Source organism: Neofelis nebulosa, chromosome 1 (assembly GCF_028018385.1).
Source record: "Neofelis nebulosa isolate mNeoNeb1 chromosome 1, mNeoNeb1.pri, whole genome shotgun sequence".
Lineage (NCBI taxonomy): Eukaryota > Metazoa > Chordata > Mammalia > Carnivora > Felidae > Neofelis > Neofelis nebulosa.
In genome coordinates this window covers 121,464,700-121,480,498 of record NC_080782.1, presented here as the reverse complement: position 1 = coordinate 121,480,498, position 15,799 = coordinate 121,464,700, and the positions used below count along the sequence as shown (strand labels likewise).

The 15,799-nt window shown below is 40.3% G+C and overlaps 1 protein-coding gene across 5 annotated transcripts in view; it reads left to right on the top strand.

Moving 5' to 3' along the window:
• ARHGAP26 (Rho GTPase activating protein 26) overlaps window positions 1-15,799 on the top strand; it is a 425,071-nt gene that overhangs the window by 259,349 nt on the left and 149,923 nt on the right. For all 5 annotated transcript variants that reach the window (XM_058733064.1, XM_058733057.1, XM_058733045.1 and 2 more), the window contains exons 15-17: window positions 7,881-7,968; window positions 9,610-9,668; window positions 11,181-11,286. In XM_058733064.1, coding sequence (XP_058589047.1) covers window positions 7,881-7,968; window positions 9,610-9,668; window positions 11,181-11,286 — 253 coding nt within the window. The remainder of the gene's footprint in view (window positions 1-7,880; window positions 7,969-9,609; window positions 9,669-11,180; window positions 11,287-15,799) is intronic.

Sequence of the window (15,799 nt, the reverse complement as noted above, 5' to 3'; positions counted from 1 at the left end):
CCAATAATTGTATAATGAGAAAATTCTTCCCCCCTCTACTACTTTTACGTATCACCATATAGTCAGTCCTTTATACATTTTGGGGTCTGATGAAGGCGTTTTTACACATATTTTTCCAAAGGAAAATAAATTGTTTTTTTGTTCATTATCCTGCAATTATCAATCTTTAAAGAAAACCTTATCTTAATTATTTTTAGTCTTTCTGAAGTCTGTTTTTCTCCTGATTCTTTATATGTCAGCAAAAATTCTCAAAGTTGTACCCCATATCTGTGTGGAGGGCCATTGCCTATCATGTCATTCCTGCAAGTTGATTTTCCTCAGGACTTCACTGAGTTCTGCCTAGTGGATATTCCTCTGGTGACAGGCAGAATGTTGACTGTGAACCTAATTGTGCTGTTGAAACTTCATTTCCCTTTTTTTGTGCATCTTGATTAGTGTTTCACCATGGTGGTGAAGGAATTCAAATTCTGTGTTGATGTGGGTTTTTGTTTTCCTCATTCTGTAATTTTTTCCTTTTTAACTAATGTCTAAAGCAAGGTTAGTGCTGCAGAGAACACCTGGAAGGTGTTAAACTGCAAAGGTTTAAAGCACCAAGTTACAATAGCATGCGTCACCCAGAGATTTCTGATCCCCACCATGAGCTGTCCTTCCTTACTCCTCTGAGATCTTGAATGTCTAGACAGACATTCTTTTTTCTGTGCCCTTCATTTTCCACGTCCTTGTACAGAGTAGCATAAATAAAACAAGAAAAGACTTCTTTCAGAAGAAATCCTAAATAGGATTCTTTATGTCATTCTTCATGACAACTTCTGAGATCTGAAGGCTTGCCTACTAATGATTGGAAACAGCCCCAGACTTTGAAGACTGTAGACTCACGGAAGCAGCAGAGCCATGCAATGCATTCCAGTTTTACCCATCAGTAAAGGAGAACAGACAGATGGTGCAGGACTGGGACATTGTAGACTGTTAGGATGAAGGATTGATTGCTATTAACCATAATCCTGAGTTCTCGGGTAACAGCCCAGATGCGAGCCCACCTTCCTCTCTGCCCATCCCACCATCACTTGTGCTTATTGGAATGCTGCAGGCAGGTTCTCAAAAGACAGGGATCTATCACAGTAAGAGCTTTTGGATCTTAGTATAGCAGTGGGTGTGGATACTCTGGATTTTTTTTTTTTTTAATGTGTATTTATTTTTGAGAGAGAGCAAGACAGAGTGTGAGCTGGGGAGGGGCAGAGAGACAGGGAGACACAGCATCTGAAGCAGGCTCCAGGCTCTGAGCTGTCAGCAACAGAGCCAGACTCAGGGCCTGAACTCATGAACCGTGAGATCATGACCTGAGCCGAAGTTGGGCGCTTAATCAACTGAGCCACCTGGGCACCCCTGGATACTCTGGATTCTTAGGCACTAGATATAAAAACATACAAAAAATATGAAAGTTATTAAGATGTATGACTTATATAATCAGAAAATACAAATTTACTTATCACATTGGTACATATTAAATCTAGTCTTGAAAGAATTACCTATAGGGTAAATGAAGTCTAATTTACATAGTGGATAGTATATGTTTATAAACTTCCTTAAAGATGTTGTAGAGATGAAGAATGTGAGAGGCTCGAGAAGATTTTAAAGACAGTAAAGAAAATACAACTAACATTTGTACAAGCAGAGTAAGATCACGTGGTATTTCCTAAGGAATGACGGAAAAATCAGGGGAACAGACAAGAGCATCTAGAAATAGGACCCACACATATAGGGTCAATTGATCATTTTTGTTTTTGTTTTTAGTTAAAGGAAGCTTAATTTTTTTAATGTTTTTTATTTGGGGGGGGGGCAGAGAGAGAGGGAGACACAGAATCTAAAGCATGCTCCAGGTTCTGAGCTGTCAACACAGAGGGCTGTGACACTTGGAGGGCTTGAACTCACGGACTGTGTGAGATCATAACCTGAGCTGAAGTCGGATGCTTAACCAGCTGAGCCACCCAGGCACCCCGGTCAATTGATGTTTGATAAAGGCGTCAAGATAATTCAGTGGGGAAAGGATAGTCATTTCAGCGAATGGTACTGGTGGGAGAAAATCCATATGGGAGAAAAATAAATTAAATCTTTGTCTTAGACTATATATAAAAATTAACTCAAAATGGATCATATTCCTAACTCTAAGAGCTAAAACTACAAAACTTGTAGAAGAAAACAGAAAATTTTGGTGACCTTGGTTTAGAAAAGATTTCATAACTAGAATACAAAAAGCTGGAAACATAAAAGGAAAAACGTATAAATTAGAGCCAAATAAAAAACTTAAGCTCTTTAAAAGATATTAAGAAAAAGAAATGGCAAGCTACAGATGAGAAAAGTTTTGCAAGATGTGTATCTGGTAAATGACTTGTATCCAGAACATATTAAAAATAACTCAAGTAATTGAGTAATAAGAACACAACCAACTCAGTTTTAAAAATGGGTAAAAGATTTGAACACTTTACCAGAGAAAATTTACAAATGACCAAAAAGTGCAAAAAAAAGATGAGCACCATGATTAGTTCTTAAAGAAAAGGAAATTTAAAACCTAAATTATGCTTTCATGCCTACTAGAATAGCTAAAATTTCAAAATTAGACACCTGACCATATCACATGCTTATGAAGAGGTTGCTGTAGGAAAGCAAAATGACCCACCTGTTTTGGAGAACAATTTAGCGATTTCTGTTGAAGTGAAATGTACTTACTATATGACCTACTCCTACCATTTTTTACCCAGTTTCACTACTAGGTATTGACCCAAGAGGTGAAATTATAATCCATAGAAAGACCTGTATGTAAATATTTATACCAGCTTTGTTCCTAACAGTAAAAACTTGGAAACATACCTAATGTCCATCACCCAATGAATGGATGAACAAATTGTGGCAGATCTGTAAACTGAAGCTACTCAGTGATGAAAGGATTGAACTACTGGTACATATAACAGCTCAGATAGATTTCAAGAGTATTAGGCTTGGTGAAAGTGGTTGCCAGGGCTGGCGGTGGAGGGAGGGGGTTGATTTACAAGGGCACGGGGGTATTTTGTGGGTGATGGAAATGATTTTTATCTTGATTGTGGTCGTTACATGACTGCATACGTTTGTCACAAATCGAAGTGGGTGCTCAAAAAGGGTGAGTATACTCCATGAATTTCAAAAACACACATAGAAGATTCTCAACCTTCTTCCTCATTAAAAAAGGCAAATTAAAAACATGACCTTTTTTTCCCCACCTCTCAGTTTGGCTGACATCAAAGTTTTGGATGTTGTTGTCAATGATTTGGGGAAAGAGTCACTCTGAAATCTCATGGGACAGCCTCTGAGGGGTAGTTGAGGAATATCTTTCACATTTAAAAATACGTGTACTTCTTGAACTGGAAATTTCACTTGTAGGTTTTTTTTTCCTAAATGTAAGACAGGTACAATGAAACAGTAGTTGATATCGCAGTTTCTCATAGCAAGACCCAGGGAACAGCCTCATTTGCCTCACAGAGGACATCAACTGTGGTGCAGGGACAGACTGTGAGGTAGATAAATTTATGTGCCAATAAGCAACAATTTCTTAAGATTCTGTTAAATGAACATAGTGTACAAAGTGACATATACAGTGTACTTCTGTTTGTTTTTAAAAAGCTGTAGGTATTTATGCATGCGCTTGTGTGTGCATACACTGTTAGAGATATTGGAGCTGATCAGGATGACATTTTTGAGACGATTTCTGCTTGTAACCACTGCTTCCAGTCTGTCTCCTATTTTTCTTAATTCACGTGGTAGTAGGTTCAGGAAGAAATACTCATGTTTCACTTTCCCCAGAGGCTGCCTTTCTGTACCTTGGTCTCCTCCTCTAGCTTAGGTCCATTTACCATGCATTGCAGTGGTGAGGTCGCATGGTGGAGAGACATGTACTGAGTTCAGAAGAAAAGTGTAATTACGTCCTTGGCTCATATTCGGATGCCACCAGGAAGCTCTGCTAGGTGAAGGGGGAGCATCGGTAAGGGAGGTGTGGAAATTGGCAGCACTTTCTGAAAACGAGGTGGTTTGGGAGGCTGTCTTCAATATAGTTTGGATATTAAATTAAAATGGACGTCCTCAAGTTATGAGCCTTGCCTCTTCGGTGCTATAAAAAGCCCTTTGGCCGGGCTGTAATTTGACTCTCCTCTCTGTAATGTTACACAATATTCCTATGGTTACAGAGCCCGAATAAGTGGAAGCTAATCATTAGTTTGCTAAATGTGGTCCCATGGAACAGTTCATAACTCCCAGACCTGCCAGCTGCTGCTCGTTTAGTGTCGTGCTCTCTCCTTGGGTAGAAGTTGGTTTGTTCCTGCGAATAATGTACAGTAACAGTTGTCTCGTGTCCAGGAGCTGTGCGCTGTGGCAGCCCTCCATGTGGCTCAGGGATGGGGATGGGGAAAAAGGTCAGACTAAGCAGAGTTTTTTGGTACATACTCTTCCACAGGAAAAAACCATTAAGGGAGTAAGAGATGACAAAGCAAGAAAAGAATTAAAACGGCAGACGTTTTGGACATTGGGGTTCACTTTTCAGAAATTTGCTGTGATAGAACTCTGGAGTTGACCATTCTGTGACCCTAGAAATAAAATTGCGCTCTCCAGGTTGTTCAGTGTTTGTTCCATGTGGCAAGACAGACTTCATGAATGCCCAGGGTCACCTGCAAAGGCGTTTGCTGCCTTTAAGGGCCAAAGAGTTGATAAGCTGGGGTCTTTTCTATCTCATCTAATATGTATCAGGGGAACATACTGAGAGCAGTCAGTACTGGCTGGATTTGTGCCCTTACCTGGGGATTAGAGCCTAAATCCTTAATCTACTCATGATTATTTGGCCTCTTCCTACTAGAATGAAAGTGGGTTCTTTCCCAGTAAATGGAAAATCCATTGTGCCCACCTGTGACTCATTCCTCCTTTCCAGCTGAATGGCTGTTGACTCTGTAGGAGTAATCTCTTTTTCCTTTGAGACTGTCCAAAAAGAGTCCAGTGGCTGTCTCTGCTCACCTGCTGTATCATTTAGGTGTCTTTGGATTATTCAAAAAAACAAACCAAACAAACAAACAAAAAAACAAAAACCTGACCTTCCCTGGCTTAAGGAAGAAGGGAATTTATTGGCTCATATGACTAAAAAAGTATGGCGATATATACAGACTCCACCCATATCATCCAGACCACCTGTCTCTGCTCTCATCTCTGGCTTCGTCTGTCAGACTTGACTCTGAGGATCTAGATGGTGGCACCTAGCACAGTTGGATAACCTTGCAGGTAGAAGACCAACAGGGAATAGCAGACAGGCTTCCCCTTGTCTTCCAGAAAGGTCCTGAAGTTCATTTTGATGCAGCTGGCTTAGGTATTGGGCTAATCCCTGAACCAGCCATGAGGCCAGAGAGATGCTGGGATTTGATCGGTCTGTCTAAATCTTATCCTGAAGCTCCCTGGAAGCTGGAGCCTTCCCCCAGGCACGTGCAGTAGGAACCAGAGAAGAATAACAGCGTGATGGAACATGAGGCACTGTGCAAAAGGAAACAGGAGCGAGTGTTGGGAGGCAAATCACTAACTAGTCTTGTGTATGAAGAAGCTGGATTCTGTCTTCAGTTTCCTGAAAGACATCACTTCCGACCACGTCAACAGCAGTAAGGTGGGGCCCTATTGGTTTGTGAAATCATTCATACTCCCCAGCCTCTGCCTCTTATTTTTATTTACCTATGGGCTTCCCAGGAAGACTAACCATAGGAGTGGTCCCTCCCTTAATAATACATGCTCCTTTAAAATACACACCTTGATTTACTAGTCTACACAAGAGGAGACAAGAAATGATAAGGATCCATTGTAATTATGGTGTCCCCATTGCACTTCTCGGCATACGGTGGTTAAAAAAGTACTTATAAAAGTAATGGAATACCACTTTCTTACACAATACACAAAAATAAACTCAAAATGGATGAAAGACCTCAATGTAAGACAGGAAGCCATCAAAATCCTCAAGGAGAAGGCAGGCAAAACCTCTTTGATCTTGACCATAGCAACTTCTTAACACGTCTCTGGAGGCAAGGGAAACAAAAACAAAAATGAACTATTGGGACATCATCAAAATAAAAAGCTTCTGCACAGCGAGGCAAACAAGCAGCAAAACTACAAGGCAACCAACAAAATGGAAGAAGATATTTGCAAATAACATATCAGATAAATGATTAGAATCTATAAAGAACTTATGAAACTCAACACCCAAAACACAAAGAATCCAGTGAAGAAATGGGCAAAAAACACGAATAGACACTTCTCCAAAGAAGACATGCAGATGGCCAACCGAGACATGAAAAATTGCTCCACATCACTCATCATCAGGGAAATACAAATCAAAACCACAATGAGATATCACCTCACACCTGTCAGAATGGCTCACATTAACAACTCAGGCAACAATAGATGTTGGCGAGGATGCGGAGAAAGAGGATCTCTTTTGCACTGCTGGTGGGAATGCAAACTGGTGCAGCCACTCTAGAAAACAGTATGGAGGTTCCTCAAAAAAATACAGTAGAACTACCCTATTACCCAGCAATTGGACTACTAGGTATTTATCCAAGGGATACAGGTGTGCTGTTTTGAAGGGACACATGCACCCCCATGTTTATAGCAGCACTATCAACAATAGCCAAAGTATGGAAAGAGCCCAAATGTCCATCGATGGATGAATGGATAAAGAAGATGTGGTATGTGTGTGTGTACACACACACACACACACACACACACACACACACACTGGAGTATTACTCGGCAATCAAAAAGAATGAAATCTTGCCATTTACAACTATATGGATGGAACTGGAGGGTATTATGCTAAGTGAAATTAGAGAAATACAAAAGTCATATGACTTCACTCATATGAGGACTTTAAGAGACAAAACAGATGAACATAAGGGAAGGGAAACAAAAACAATATAAAAATAGGGAGGGGGACAAAACATGAGACTCATAAATGTGGAGAAAAAACTGAGGGTTACTGGAGGGGTTGTGGGGGGGTGGGCTAAATGGGTAAGGGGCACTAAGGAATCTACTCCTGAAATCGTTGCACTATATGCTAACTAATTTGGATATAAATTTTTAAAAATAAAAAATAAGATTAAAAAAAAGTAATGGAATAAAGTCATAGTATAGAAAGTATAAAAACGATTATAGTTCTAACACTTTAACCCAATCACTATTTTAATTTTAGACTATTTCCTTTCAGCCTTTATTCCTATAAGTTTCTCACAAACTTTTAAATCTTGGTGTGTTTTTTTGTTTTTGTTTTTTTGTGTTTTGCTTGATATTGCATGATAAGCTAGGCATTGTCCATAGTGTTACGTGGTTAGCATTATCATGTAAATGCAACATAATATTCCATCGGGGAGACATGCCAAAATTAATCATTCTTTCATCATTGAACATTTAGGTTATCTCCTTTTAAATTTTTTTCTGCTATTGAAAAGCGTTAGTGTGTATTGAACATTTCTGGGGTATGTAACTTAAATCTTGCTTTATCTTATTTCCTGAGGCCAGATTGTGAGAAGTGGGATTACAGCTTCAAAGGGTATAAACATTTTTATGACTCGATACATATTGCCAAATTGCTTTTCAAAACTATTGCATTTTATCTCTTCTGCCTCCAGCAATTTATGAGAGGATCATTTCACTGCATTTTTGCCGTCCATAGACATTTGCATTTTTAACCATGTTCTTAGCCCACAAAAAAATAGGTGTTGTTTTGGTTTTAATTTGGATTTCTTTGGTTAATAAGGAAGCTGAATGTTTTTAGTATTCTTGTGTTTAGCTGTATTTTCTGCTCCTCTTTACACATGGTCTTTTCTTCTTTTCAGACCCCAAAACTGCTTCTGAGACGGAGACTGATATCTGTGCCGAATGGGAGATAAAGACGATCACTAGTGCTTTGAAGACCTACCTAAGGTAGGGGCTTTTCATTTGCAGGGCAGGGTGCCAGCTTGTTATCATGCAATCAGGAAGAAAGCAGTTTTATTTTCAGCCTCCAGAGAGCTGCTGGGTGGGTGTCTGAGATGTGAAAACAGCTCATGTGTGGGTGCAATTAGCTCAGCTGGTCACACCAGTTGTAAGTCCTCTGTACTTGATGGGGTGCCATTGTGCGATGGTGCCATTGAGTGATTCAAGAAGCTTTGCTTTTTATGAGAAGCCACTATGAGAATCAGCCTTCAACAGAACCTAAAATAGGCTCTTTCCTGAAATCCCCAAATACTCTATTAAGAAAAGAAGGAACCGCGTATCTCATTCTGTTGACAGTGTGACTACATGTCCTGTGTATTTTGGTGATTTTGTGCCTTGTACAGATTGACTGTGTTGCTGACATTGGCCATTAAATAGAGGACTTAACGGGTGTCCCTTTTGACTCCTTCTCTTACGTTGGAAAACATTCCTTTATTGAAGAGACTCCTTTTCTTTTAACAATATATGTCCTATTCGTCCTACGTCCCTGCCCCTCCCTTGGTTATTAAGGGAATGGGTGAGTCAAGCTGCCTTCATATTGGTTTCATGAAGTGACCAAAACTTACGCTGGACTTGAAGGCTAGGGGAGGGTCCAGTGTTCAACAAAGAAGAGAACTACACTCATGAATTACAAAAGCATTTGTTCACGTTTTGCGAAGATTCATTTGGCTCAAAAACCAAGGAGAGCAATAGGAAAGGAATGAGTGATGCAGGTTTTATTGGCTATTGGGGAATTGATGGAAGGATCTTGAAGTCATGAGTAAGATGTAATGCTAGTGATTATCAAGAGTCAAATGAGGAGATCCAGTGAGAATAAAATAAAATAAAATCTGAGCCAAGAATAATTTATAGTGTGTTGAGAAGCTTATTTGGACTGTCAGAAAAAAAGCTGAAGTTTACAGTTAAGCATACTGAGTAAACATATTCTTTAAACATTCATACCACAAATACTACCATTGTAGTTTATACAAAACTATATTACAGAGGTTTGTATTTAGCACTGACCTTCTGGATGTTGATAGTAATTAGCTAATAAACAGTAAGTATAAAACATTTAAAAAAACAGATAAAATTTGATTATATCTTGACTAACGTTAGGGGATCTAGCCCTTTGGCATTCTGGAGAAACACTCGGTCATGAATTGGTCACAAAAACACAGAAGTCTCTCATAGTGTTTCCAGAGGAACTGATTGTAATAACAAGCTGCTGGGGAAGACAAGAGTTTAAGCGCAGGTAATTGCAAATGTTTAGTTAGTTGCCTTTTTCTCAGACACCCCTTAAAAGGCTGTTGTCAATGGGTGAGTCACCGACTGAAAGGGAAATCTCTTGGTTTGTGCTAGACTTTCACATTAGCACTTTCCTGGTTGTAACTAGGAAACATAGTTGCATCCATTCCCTTTGAAAAGAAAGAGTGAAAATGTCATGTGAAATCTCAGGACCCTTTCAAAAGGGAAACTCAGTTGGACTAAGCTGAGTTGCTGTTGTGTCCCTTGATCTTTGTCTCTATACAGTTGGGCAGCATCTAAGCCACGATTTGTAGAGTGTGATTGTTTTTATGAAGCTGACTTGTGTATATCCTTTTATCCCAGAATGCTTCCGGGACCACTCATGATGTACCAGTTTCAAAGAAGTTTCATCAAAGCAGCAAGTAGGTTTTCTTTTTGTCACAGTTGTAAGAGGGAGAGGGATAGATTTTTCTATTTCAAAGAACAGTCAGTATCCCAAAATAAATACTTTCTACCCTTTATATTTTGCGTGTAAACTACCAACATACGTGCTCATGAGGTAGACACAAAATAGAGATGAAACTAAACTAGGATTGTCAAGGGCCTTGCTACCATGTTGAATTTACAGTTGAGAGGAATTTCAGAAGTGTGTTTTGGGGTTGGGGGGAAGAGAGAAAAGCAAGTTTGGCTTTCTAATTTTGATTATTGGAGTTCTAACTCCTTGGGTTGTTTCCCAGCCCTTGAGTAGCATTTTGCAGAATGAATCAGAGTTCGCACATTACCTAAATTGAGCATTGGAAGTGTTTCCTTGAATATGACACCATTTATATAACTTCCCAGTCCTCTTTCCATCATGGCTTCCATTTACAGCTTATGATCATTCTTCAGCTATATCGTCCAGGCCCCTTGCGTCATATCACTGGTATTAAAATACATAGGGATTAGGTGCAAGCTACCCTAAATATACTGGAATCTGTCGACGTGGGGCAGGGCTCCTGTAAGGAGCAGTAAGATTCTCTATCAGATTTAAATCTGGCATGAGTCTCCACCGTGTTATTATGTCGAGAGTTTCTGTGCCTCTCTCTGCTTCCTTTGAGCCTTCAGAGTCCATTTACCCTGGTAGCCACTACTGGCCTAATTGATTAATACCTAATGTTCTGATGGCCTTATCTTCTCAAGTTGTCTCCTTAAAAGAGGGAGGAGAAAGACTTGAGAGAAAGCTGGGAGTGAAGATCATGTTTATGTGATTTCTTTCTCCGAGAAATTCCAAACCTGTAGCAGCCATTCTCTAATTAAACCTCACATCAGTCCTATAAATAGGTGTGGTGAGCACTATCATTCTGTCTCCCAGAGAAATGAAGCCACTTGCCCAAAGTCAGCCGAGCCATGGCAGGCCAGGATTGAGATTACAGGCTGGCAGAAAGATTTACATATTTTACCAGCCATTTCTTCTACCAGGCTGGTTGGTTGTCATGCATGAATTGAGAACAACCGGACGTTACCTTTGATTTGTTGGATGCTATCTTGAGGCGTTGTTTTGATACTTGAGACCCTTGTAATGTTGTTCATGTACAATTTGTTTATCATTTGACAAGTGCATAAAGTTCCTCCCTTCCTTGAAATGAAGCCGTCATTCTAGGAAGCCAGCTGCTACCAAGTTTCTGCCTGCTCTGAGTGTGCAATTGACTGGCTCCATTTCGTCCTGTCATCATTTTGGCTTGAATTCTCTGACGGTCATTTTTTTAATAAACTGCTACAAGAAGCATCATTAAAAACACTTCTAGATCTAGTCATGAGTGTGGAGAACAGGATCTTAAACCTTTGAGAAGTCCTTGGTCTCTTAGGGCCCAATCTTTGATTTCCTTTGATTTTTGTCTTGTAATCTGATTTGCCTGTGACACTGATCAAGTACTACCTCCTTCTTTCCTTTGCAGAACTGGAGAACCAGGAGTCTCGAGTCTCTGAAATCCATAGCCTTGTTCATCGGCTCCCAGAGAAAAATAGGCAGATGTTACAGCTGCTCATGAACCACTTGGCAAAGTAGGTTTGACACCGAATGCTGCCCTTTTATCACCCCTAGGAAGTTCATGTCTTAGCGCTAAAGCTGGTCTCAATGCTGCTTATGTTTCCCTCTCCCTCTATTGCATCAGGTATGCCGGAGGCTTAGGAAAGAAATGTGTGAAATGTTCACTGCAGTGGATAACAGCACCAAATGCCAGCTGATCTTTGCAGAGGAGGCTGGGGAAGTGCCCATGATATCGGGCCACCAGGCAGAGTTGTCAGGGGGCTTTTGCTCTTGTCATGATCAAGGGCAAACAGGAATATGTCATCTGAGATAACTGGGTCACAAGCAGAGTTTCCAGGAGTTCTCTGTCCTTGTGATAATCAGAGACAAAAAGGAATATGTTGTGGGTTTATAGACCTGGGATTTGGAGTAAAGAGGCCTGGGTTCTAGAGTTGATTGTTCTTAACAAGCCACTTTATGAGTACTGGACAAGCCGCAGAACCTCTCAATTCCTTAGTTTCTTCATCTGTCAGATGAATGGATAGTAGGCTCCCCTTTAACTACAATGTCATTGATTTGAAAAGTAACATGTATTAAAGCCTAGAGAATAAAGGAATTTGGCAAGTGCCCACTTCCCCTCCAAGATCATCAAAGCATTCCGCGAGAGGCCTGATTTTCCTGCTAAGAATATTTACTCTTGGAATGGTTTTGAATTTGTGTACTTGATATTGCTGGACCCTTTTAGGAATGGCCTTCCTGACTTCCCTTGCTGTGTCAGTGACTACATGTATGTATGTTCTAACTTTCCACTGACTTTGATGAATGTCTTTGGAGACTGGTGTATTAAAAAAGAGTGTAACAGCTAACTTAAACCATTAAGCCCTACATTCTACTGAACTGATTGATGTGTTATACATTTGGCCCTTTCCCACACTTTCCTCATGCCATTAAGTCAGGTCTTTGGGATAAGTTGATAGTGAGCTGAGGAAGATTATACCGGTTTGTTTTCATATTTCTACCAAGCACTTGATCCTACCATTTGGGGAGAGAGTGTACGTGTTACCATGAAGATTTCTGCAGATCTTAATTATGAAGAAACGAGAGTGTTTAGCATGTTGGTCAGAAGCAATTAGGCAGAGTCCAGGTTTGCTCCATTATTGGTCACATGTATTTTTTCCAGCGCTGTATTGGAACTGCGTGTTCAGAAACAATTAAGCATAGCAGAGAACATGCAAGGAGAATGCCCAAAAAGTGTCAAAGAATTCTGATGAAGTGTGTTTAAAATAATGGGAATTGGGCTTTCAAAAGTAACTCCACGTGCTCGGAGATGACGGTTTGGTGCCTCTTCCACACGACCCAGTCAGGCATTTGTTAAATGGAAAAGCTGTTTTAGATCTTAATTGCAAAACTTTGCACACTTGAAGGGCCTTTACTGAAACAGGCAGTTGCGGATACGTACTCCAGCCAAGTATGTGTGGGGATCCTCGTGGCTGTTGTATGGCCACTAGGTTTTGAGCCTCCTGGGAGCAGCTGGAGGAGAAGGCTTAGCAACCGGCTGACAGCGGTGGGCTTTTCAAGCTTTGGAGTTGTGATGAGAGCTTAATTGGACTGAGTATGATGGAGAGTAAATGGTGATCCAGCAGAGCCAGTACTGAATTTGCCCATTGTAAAACTTCCCTGAGGACTGAGCCTGTTTATTTCCTACAGGGTAGTTTGCTTTCTCCCTCTTGTCCAACTTAGCACTCTCAACCCCATGAAATTCAGTTCATCTTTGTCCCTGAACTAGCAAGGAATACACCTATAATATGGAAGTGACAGCTTGACCTTGGCTTTTTGTCTTCTAACCAATTTAAACCAAGTTTGTTGTTGGAGTTAGTTATAGTATAGCATTTATGGAGCATTATGCCTTGTTTTTGATACCTCACTGTGATTTTCTTTGGTTCTATGAGCTTATGTGGTTTTTTGTTGTTGTTCATTTAATCGTTAAAAGAAATCTACATAGAGACTGCAGAGTGACTCAGAGCTGATGTTACAACACAGACTCAGGTTCTCAGCAGGCTATGTTCTTGGTCTCAGAAGATGGGGATTTAAAGTGTCTTGGAGGAGATGGGTATAAATGAGCATTGCTGAATCCAGTAAGGAGTATTTATTTAGTTCTGAAAAAATGCTTTGCACCCAGAGGAGTTCTCAGATTCCACTTAAATGCTGTATGCTCATTTACAGCGCTGTCCCATTTTAAAATTGACCAGGAGAGGCAAGTTAACTTGGAATAAGGAGTTTGTCTGTTTAGTTCCAGTTTTCTCAGTTTCAGACTTAACCTCGGATATGCCTCATCTGTTGTTCCTCTGGTCCACTTACTTAACACTCAGCTTCCTTCCTAAGTTTTGGTTTCAAGGCTGGATCTGCTGGAAAACTCGTGTTCACTTCTCTCCTTACCTACTGTGTTTGCCCTGTGCCTCTCAGGAGTCTGATTCAAAGGGGAGACATTTTGTATTGTGTATTTCTTAGAGTGCTTTTTTGAAGTACTTTCCAAAATTGATTTATTTTCACTGTGGAGGGAGAGTTAAGACATTTTGTATTTAATCCCATGTAGAAATGTGTTCAGAGGGGATAAAAGTCTTAGAGGAGGATATAGTTACAAACTCAAAAAGCCTTCAAGCAAATGATTACCAGGGAACATCCAAATCATAGAGCTCTTGGGTTTGTTTCAGACCTCAGGGGGAACGTAAAAATTACAGGCAACTATGCACACATTTTTGTTGTTAAAGCTTAAATCTATGATAATTAGGTGTTTTCTTATTGGATCCTGGAATCTAGTTATACAATCTGGAGCCATGTGCCTAGTCACATGCCCTCAAAGCACAGTTAGACTCACTTGGGCTGTGTTTACACTTGACATTGGGGGACCACACCCCTGCTCTACTAAATTGAACTCTGTTTGGGAATCTGCACATCTGGTTCATTTCCCAGGTAATTATGATGCAAAGAGTCTTTTGAGAACCACTGGCCTAGAGAATGGGCCACATGCAGGGGTTTTCTAGGAGAGAGAAATGGCATTGAGTGGAATGGATTGGGATTTAACCAAGTATTAGACTTTGGCTCAAGCATCCGACTTTGGCTCAGGTCATGATCTCACCATTTGTGGGTTCAAGCCCCACATCAGGCTCTGTGCTGACAGCTTGGAGCCAGCTTCAAATTCTTTGTCTCCTTCTCTCTCTGCCCCTTCCCTGCTCATGCTCTCTCTCTCCCCTGCCCCTCAGAAATAAAATAAACATTAAAAAAAATTTTTTTAAAAAGGAAATAGGACAAAGAACCTCCAATAAGTGAGTTTAAAAAGGAGATTTTTATAATGAAATTACTTAAAAAATCCAGTTTTGATTTCCCATATCCTTACAGTTTGACACTGCATTAAATTGAGTTTCAGCAAATGACTTTGTTTTAAAATCATGCATAAAGCCTTTTTAATAATAGAAAACTAAGCTGGCTGTGGGACCTTGTGGAAATTAATCAGTCAACCTCTTGAGCCTCAGTTTTCTGAGTTCCCTTCTAATCATGTGATTCTGTGTCTTCATCAGGTAGAAGGGGTGGAAAAGAGAAGACATCCCCATATTAGAATTGTACAAGGAAATAGGAGTAGATGAATAATAAAGACAAATTTCATGGTGGTTTCCTCATGTTTATATATTATGATGGCTCCAAGTATCTTGTATATCCCCACACATACCATTCATAGTGGCTCATCGTCATTTTATTACAGTGTTTATGCTGCATTGGGAGGATTTCAAAGGACTCTCCATGCATCAGGAGTGGCTATTAAAAATACCTTTTCACAGCTGGTTTTCCCAAAGCACTTACTGAGAAATCAATCTCAGTCTCTCCTTTTTTGAAGCCACCATTCCTTTGTTGCTAAGATGTTGTCAAAAGGGTAGAGCCATTTTCTTGCTCCTCCAAAGAGGTAGTGTATCATTTAGGATGCTCTGGGATGTAAGAAACAAAATCCAATTCAAAATGGCTTAAACAGTAAAGGAATCTGTCTCTCATTACACAAAATCAGTCCTACGGGTCAGTTAATTTCTTGGCTCATGAAGTACTCAGGTTATTTCTATGGTCTTGCTCTTAGCCAGCCTCCTTGTGTTGGCTACGTCAGGGTCATAAGATGTTGTGTTGCATCCTTGCACATCTGTGGTTGTTCAGAGGCAGAAAGAGCATTACTTACTCTTTGCTTCTCTTTTTAAGAGCTATGATGATATTTTCCTCAGAAGTTCTCCAGCAGACTGCCCATCACATCTCATTGGTTTGAAGCAATCTCCAGCAAGGGGAAGGGGGCCACCATGATTTTTTATACCCAACAGGACTTACCTGGGCCATATGTGAGAGGGCTGGATATCAGTATAAAAGCAGAGCACTGAATCAGCAGTCCACATTGCTTACTGTAAAAAATCTTGATAAAAGAACATTTACAGTGTCTGGGTGGCTCATTTGGCTGAGTGTCCGTCTCTTGGGTTATGGTCCCAGGGTTGTAGGATCAGGCCCTGAGTTGGGCTCCGT